At 39.4% G+C, this 7998-nt stretch overlaps 1 protein-coding gene across 1 annotated transcript in view; it reads left to right on the top strand.

Moving 5' to 3' along the window:
- Positions 1-5177, top strand: part of nptxrb (neuronal pentraxin receptor b) — a 14956-nt gene extending 9779 nt beyond the window's left edge. The window contains exon 5 of the mRNA XM_037690357.1: positions 4476-5177. Coding sequence (XP_037546285.1) covers positions 4476-4721 — 246 coding nt within the window. The 3' untranslated portion in view covers positions 4722-5177. The remainder of the gene's footprint in view (positions 1-4475) is intronic.
- Positions 5178-7998: the final 2821 nt, after the last annotated feature.

Below are 7998 nucleotides of genomic sequence, written 5' to 3'. Positions count from 1 at the left end.
AATGAATGAATGAATGAATGAATGAATGAATGAATGGATGGATGGATAGATGGATGGATGGATGGATGGATGGATGATGGATGGATGATGGATTGATGGATGGATGGATGAATGGATGGGTGATGGATGGATGATGGATGGATGGATTTGTGGATGGATGGATGGATGGATGAATGGACAAATGATGAATGGATGGATAGATGGATGGATGATAGATAGATGGTTGGATGAATGGATGGTTAATGGATGGATGGATGATGGATGGATGGATGGATGGATGAATGGATGAATGGATGGGTGATGGATGGATGGATGGATGATAATGGATGGATGATGGATGGATAGATGAATGGACAAGCGATATGATGAATGTACAGTAATCTTTCTAGAAAACTTGATTAATAAATAAATGATGAATGAATAAACTGCCGGCTGGATCGATAAACAGTCGGTAAAAGCTCTCATGACCAACAGACAGTGGAGGTGACTGGAAGAATAGATGGATGAATGAACTAAAGGGAAATAAACCCAAACGAAGTAAAGGAACTATTTTAAGGGGCCGTCATTGGTTGTGTAAATGTGTTGGCTTAATTTAAATCCCAGGATCTCCTCTTCACTGTGGTGCTCTGAAGTAGAACTGGCTTTTTTAATCTTATTTTTGAATCTAAACTCAGCATTTCACTGTGACTTAAGCTCTTGCTCCATTTTCATTATTGTTTAACCAGGAAAGAAGACATTGTATAGAAAACAAGTTTTCCTTGGTGGTGTTGGGTGTAGAGATTTACAGTATCAGTTTACTATTTTGTGTGTATCACTACAAACCCTGGTTCTGAAACATATTTTTTTTAGTAAATGTATCCCCCAGCTGTATAGATGTTCTATCTCACTCAGTGGTCATCAAAGAAAATGTGTATGGACTCACATTCTCCACATAAAAGTCATCTGCTTGTATAAAACATTCCCTTTAAATCGTTGATATAGATGTAGAGAGGTACGCAAATAAGATAAAAGTTTAATAAAAAACATTCATCATTCCGACAGATTCTGTAAAGACTCTTTTTGACTGTGGTTCAGGCCTAGAACTGTGAGTGCACAGATATATTGGTCTAACTTTGGTATAGGCCAATATTCATCTGGGTGAATATTATTAGTGTATTGGAAAAAAGTCTAATATTGACCACTGTCAGCATAGGTGTGCTCTGGTTGTGGCACATTACCCTTGCTCTAAAATGTTTTTGTTAGGGTATGTATACGTTCAAAAATGTTAAATTACTATGAATATAATTTGCCAAAATATTCTTTTGCAATCATCTCTTTTCCCACACAATCAGTTTATGTGTTGGATTATATAATAAAAAGGTTCTTTATGTAAATTATACATTTTTGCCGACACTAAAATGATCTGAACTACTTTAAAACTTTATAATTTCCCTGGCATTGAAGGATAATTGTACAGCACTGGCATCATTATATAAATCACTGGTTATCAGTGTTTCACCACATGGAGGCAAACTAATGGTGATTTTTGACAATATGAATAAAGACGTTTCTTTGGTGAGAATTATGGGTGATAAAAATTACCATCAAAAAATACCCCCAACAAAATTCCTGTTATTTTGATCAGCTCTTGTGTTTATTTTTCATCTCATACTTGAGGCAGTAGTTCAGCTCTTTAGAAGTAAGGTCTTATGGAAAAATTCTGACAAATCAGTATCTTACCTGTTATAGATACATCTTTGAGCAATCCATTATCCAAAAAAATAAATAAATGTCTAAAAATTGTCTAAAATCTTTTTTTTTTTTACCTGCGCAATCTCCCAACTCTCTAACGTGTCAGTCACAGTGCAACATGACACGTTTTTAAAGCTTTAAATAATTAAATAGAACTACTGTAAATATATATATTTTTTATGTATATTTGAACACACAGCAGCAAAGTAAGAACTACAAGAATGAGCAAAATTAAACAACTGAAAAAAATGTTCTGAGGTGTATTTTTAATAATTTTGTCAGAAAAATGTACCATTTGCTTACATGGAGGAAGGGGGCTTTAAAATACTCCAGGCAGCCCACTAGGGGGCGGTCATCCTTTCATGCTTCAACTTCCAGCTTTCAGTCCTGTGCTTACCCGTAGTTAAAATACTGCACATCTCGATAGAGTGACCTCGGTTTAAAAATAAAATAAAACAGTTGTTCAGAGTTAGCTGACAAGCTAACAGCTGGTCTGAGATAGGTCAAGGATTGCTTCATTTTAAAACACAATATTTTACATTGTCATCAACTTTACATTACTTGGTGATTCATGTAAAAAATATGGTTCTTTGCTAGCACAAATAGTGGCTGCAGCAGTTAGCTGTAGCACATCCAGTGCACATAGTGCATTCTGGCAAGTATATTACAATTTCTCTACCAGAGCAACTGTAGTGAAGAGAAGCGGCGCACTATGCGTGTATTGCACACTAGCCTAGCGCTAATTTAGTGGCAGCAGTTGTCAATGGGGATGGGGCAGTGGTCTAGTCCACAGTTTTGTAGTGGGTATACCACGGTAAAGGTAGTTTTACATTGAAGCCATGGAGCGTGAATGTCCAACATAAAACTAACTTTATCGCGGTCGGTTCGTATACTGTGCTTAGAAACCAAAGTACACTGGTTAGTACAATGAATGTAGTTGTCAATTTATTTTGATTTTTAAGCACATTGAACAATTCCAAATTTCTTTGATGCTTATATTTGAATAAATGTACAACAAACTTTGTACAACAGTTGGCTTTGTATTAAAAACATGTTATAGAATTTATAAAACAGTATCAAAGAAAACATGTTCAAGTATTAAATAGTAAATACAGAAGTATTAATTATACAATAATTTGCTGGATAAGTGAATGTAATAAACAAGCGCTGCATACAGATTGTTACAGAAGCATTTAACTGCCGTTTAACGTATCAATGATACGTGTCTAATGATATGTCACGTACCGTTGGGCACTTTTTAATGGGTATACTGAAATTCTTAAGCTTTTCTAGTAAGTATACACCGTATACCCGCATATCACGTAAACTACACTACTGGGATGTGGGGGTGGGTAGTGGTGGACAAAGTACTCAATTTTAGTACTTGTATTGATACTCCTGGTCAAATCTTACTCAACTACAAGTAAAAGTTGCTCAGTCAAAAGTTTACTCAAGTTAAAGTACTGAAGTACTTACATTTGAGAATACTTAAGTATTCAAAAGTACATGCATTTTAAAAATACTCAAGTACTTAAAAAGTACAAATTATATATATTTATTTTTTTCTTCTCCTTTTTTTCCTCCTTTTTTCCCTCCTTCTTTTTCCCCTCTTTTTTTTCTTCTTTTTCTCTTTTTTTTCCTTTTCAATTATTTAAAAAGTACAAATTATATATATATATATATATATATATTCTTTTCTTTTTTTCTTCTTTTTTCCTTTTGTTTCCCTTTTTTCTTCCTTTTTTTCTCTTTTTTCCTTCTTTTTTTTCCTTTTCAAGTATTTAAAAAGTACAAATTATATTTGCTAATATCAGTACATTGCTGTATTGTTCTGAGTGATTTTACAGAACCATGTAACTCTGAAACCACCTGATGATGTATTGACATGTAGAACCACTCTGACACCACATGCATTAATAAAACCTGTAAGCTACAAATATCTTCCTGCATTTTACATGTCTGTGGAAAGTCGTGGAAACCCTAACAGATGATGCACATTTAGTATTTTCCTCAGCTTCAGTATTCATACACTGTATTGTTTGTCTGTAAGAGTGCATATATTGACAGCAGCAACTAAACGCAGGAGAGGAAACAGTACCACTGATAACTGAAAGTACTGCCATACTTAACATAGAAGCTTACAAAACAATGAATGTTCTGCACAGATGAATCTAGAATAATACCTGAATCAACAACTAGACAACTGCATTTAAGGAAATAAAAAACAGCAACAGTGGATTACAAAGCTGATCCAGAAGGAACAAGAAGCTTCCTAGAAATGTAGTGGAGTCGAAAGTACGATATTTGTCTTTGAAATATAGTGGAGTTGAAGTCATAAGTTCCCAAAAACACAAATACTCAAGTAAAGTAAAGATGTTCAGAAATGTACTCAAGTACAATACACAAGTAAATGTACTTCATTACTGTCCACCACTGGGGGAGGGTGGGGATATTTGGTAGGCGGGGCGCTCGGTTCTGTTGACAGGGTGGGGGCGCCCTCCTTGAGTAATGGTAGGGCAAGCACTGGACTCTGTTTCTCCAAGTTTAAGTAAAAGCTACCTGTTCCTAACTTTAAATGCATTTCAAAAGATCTGAACGTTCCTTTTAAACTAAATAATAACTAATAGTAAACAAATTGATTTACAATAAAACTTGGAAAGGCGTTACCATTGTACCCAACAGAATCACTTTGCATTCTTACATCACAGTTCCTTCATGACAACTTTTCTGCTTCTCCACCATAGGATACACTTGGCGGGCGTTTTGACGCCTCCCAGGCCCTGGTTGGGGAGCTTTCCCAGTTCAACCTGTGGGACCGGGTACTGAAGCCCGCAGAGGTGGCCGCCCTTGCGGACTGCAGCTCCTCAGCACTGGGTAACATCGCCCCGTGGACCGACCAGGATGTAGATGTTTATGGCGGTGCCACCAAGGAGTCCCTGGACCCCTGCCACGCCGCCCAGAGACTGAACCCTTCAAGCCCCAAGCAGTGAAGGGTGACCAGAGGAAATCGGCCAATGGCGGTCATGTTTGATTGGTCAACTTGGAGTTGGTTAGGATGTTCAAAGCTGCGTTAAACTGGAGCTTAGAGTGTGCATTTGCTTTCGAGAGGCTAGTAGCATCCCAGTGGACTAAGAGATAGTGCAATGAAGTTGTAAAGAGTTGCGTATCAGTTTTGTTCTTTGTGTTGGTGTACACGCTCATGTGTTTACTTCTGCAGTGAGTGACTTAGTTACAGAATCACCTTTTCGACGGCAGCGAGGTGGTTCAAATTCTGGCATAAACCGCTTTAATGGACACGCTACATTATAGAGAAACGATTAGATCAGATAAAAACGTACCGTCGTTTTACTTTGGTAGGACGAGTTGGACCGTTCAACCTTACAGAATCACCAAGGCGAAGGGTTTAATGGGTTTGTGTATGATTATGTAAGGAATCTGCATTGATGTCAAGGAGTATTTTGATGTTTGCAATGCAATGACGCAAATTTCTGTTTTTTTTTTTTAAATATCATTTCTGTCAATGTAGTTGTGTTAAATGTTGCAAGTGATTTCTGAAATGCTCTTCGTTTGATCGCTCAATGGGAAAAACAACAAGTTATGTATGTTTTAAAGCGTATTTGATTCTGTTGAGTACTGTCCATGTTCTTTTCAGTTTTCTATATCACATATGATTTGGGACAGTTTTCTTATAAATGTGTAAAGCGTAATGTATTTCTGGTGGTGTTGCTCGCGTCTAGTCTGCCGCCTTTGATGTAATCGTGTCACACACCTCGCAGCCCTGCAGAGAAGTTGCACCAGTTAGGTCTGCAGCCGAACGATGCAGCACTCGCTTTTGACTTCTGAAATAAACACTTCGTGTCTCTAACTGCTAATCGAATACTGGCATCATGCTGTTGTTTGATAAAACGGTGGTACCCTCGAATGCAAACCAGATGGAATGAAAGTATGTTTGCATGAGTGTCTTCTGCAAAGCCATATTTCCTGCTACAAAAAAAAAAAAAAAAGTTGCTGATGACAGTGTTCACAGATTTCCTCACAGCATACAGATGTCTCACAAAGATGGACGTGAATCCACGGTGACTATTTTGTATTTGACATTTTGTTTTTCAGCACATGCGGTCAGAGCTTCATCGACTCACGCGTTTCAGCTAAGAAGGCGAATCGCAGAAAAAGTCCTGGATCTTCTATGTCAGATGAAAATTAACTCAAAACATCCCGGTGCTTTGTTAAAAAAAAAAAAAAAGAAGAAGCGACAAGTCAAATAAATGGAAAAATATGCATTTGAAATGCAGCATTAATTTGTCTCATATTGTTTTTGATTTTTTTTTACTTTACATTACCATGTGTACACAATGCACTTACTTTAATAGATAGAAAAAAAATCAAATACTATCTTAGAACGAAGATTAAATAATCTGTTTGTCACACGACATTATAACAGTTCAATAACTAAGGCTTAAAAAACACTCAGACTCAGCTTTCATTTAATTACCATATTTTTTGGACTATAAAATCTTTTAATTTTCTCAAAAATTGATAATGAGCCTTATAATCCCGTGCACATTATGTATTAATTCTAGTTGTGCTTACTGACCTGGAACCAATTTCACGTGGTTATTGTGAATGAGTTAAATAAAGTTTGACTTATCTGACTGTTTTGTTTCGCTTAATGCGCCTTATAGTCCGAAAAATACGGTAGATGAAGCTTCACCGTTATAATTGTTGTGCCAATTGTTTTTGTGAAAAGGAGGTTCAGTGGAAGGATCGTGATTATTTAATATCTTACCTGTTGTACAAACTCAGTTTAGAGAAAGTTTATTTTTGACTGAGTTGAGGAGTTAACAGCTTGTTCCAGTGGGACCAGAAGTACAGCGGCATAAACTTCAACTTCCGGCGAGCTGATGGACAGCAGCTCCCTCCTGCCTCTCTGCAGTCTTTTATCATCAAACTGACCCGTTTTTCGAATCGGACTAAAGTTGGTCCTCCTTTCAACCGAATTCGGTGTTCAGTGACTCAGAGAGCCGGACGGGACCGTCCAAAAAATAATAATTTTTGGTCCAGGACCGATCGGCCGCTCCCCCCCCACCGGTCACTCTGAGCGCACCCTGCCGGCCAGGTGACCCCTCGAGCTGGGGAGTCGACGCATGAAGGTCCGGTGCTTTTTCTCTCTCTCTCTGGACCTCAACGAACTCTTATCTGGACCTTTGTGGTTCTACCTGGTTCCGACAAATATCGCTGGGTGGTATTTCGCTGGTTTTCTGCTGGACTGGCCCTCGTGGTGTCTTCATAGGTGTGGGGGAAGTGTACCTGTGTCCCTCAAATTGGACCAGAACCAAACCGAGGTGGCTGTGGGGATATCGTCTTCAACAGAGCCGGTCTCAGCTTCAGTGAGCAGCCCGTTACTTTTACCGAAGGACGATCCACCTCCGTGGAGTCGCTGTGTTCACCTGGAGGAGACGCTCCGGTGCTTTGAAGCGTCGCCAGACCGGAGCAGAACCGGGCCAGGGACATCTTCAGCCTCTTCGTCTCTCGTGCTTGGAGCGCCGGAGCCGAACTGGAGCAGAATCGGACCGGACCAGTTGCCGACTTCAGCCTCAGCCTCTCCGGTCAGTCTCACTTTTCACCGGGGGTGCCCCGTGCTGTCGGGTGCGGAGGTGACGTGCTGAGAAGCGGAGGAGCAGCGTGGAGGAGCAGCGTGGAGGAGCAGCGTGAAGGAGGAGGGCTGCGTGGTGCTCGAGAGAAGTTCGGAGTTTGTATCGGAGTTGCTGCAGGCCTCCATCCAAACTCACCTGGATAATAATTAATTTTATTCCGGATCACGCTGTTGGCCCCTGTTGACCTGAAACGAGCTAGGATCATGTCTTTCACTTCAGGAGGATTTTCTGGCAGCTCACTCTGCTATTTGCTGCAAATTATCTGTTTCTGTTTCGGCCTGTTGATTCTGGACCCAGCATCTGTTTCCCATGAGAGCATCCATCCATCTTCACTGGGGGCCCGGAGCCCCCCTCAGCCCAACTCAAACTGCAGTTGGGCCAACTCGTCGGGTTTGTTTGCCCATTTGAACTGTGACGTTTTATGGTCTGAAACTTTTCTGCATCATTCATATTATTGTCACTATTTTCATTTCTCAGATTATTTGCAGTCACTGAATCTTGTTAATACACCTGAATCTGTCCATCACTGCAACTTTCACTGTTTTTGGGTTCTGAATGATCGCGTCTTCATTAATGTTTCTCATGGTTCGATTATGGGGGCTAATTGTCACAC

This window comes from Nematolebias whitei, chromosome 16, assembly GCF_014905685.2.
Source record: "Nematolebias whitei isolate Nwh7 chromosome 16, NemWhi1, whole genome shotgun sequence".
NCBI classification, from domain to species: Eukaryota; Metazoa; Chordata; class Actinopteri; order Cyprinodontiformes; family Rivulidae; genus Nematolebias; species Nematolebias whitei.
The sequence above is the reverse complement of the archived record's forward strand: the minus strand, read 5'-3'. Positions and strand labels throughout refer to the sequence as shown.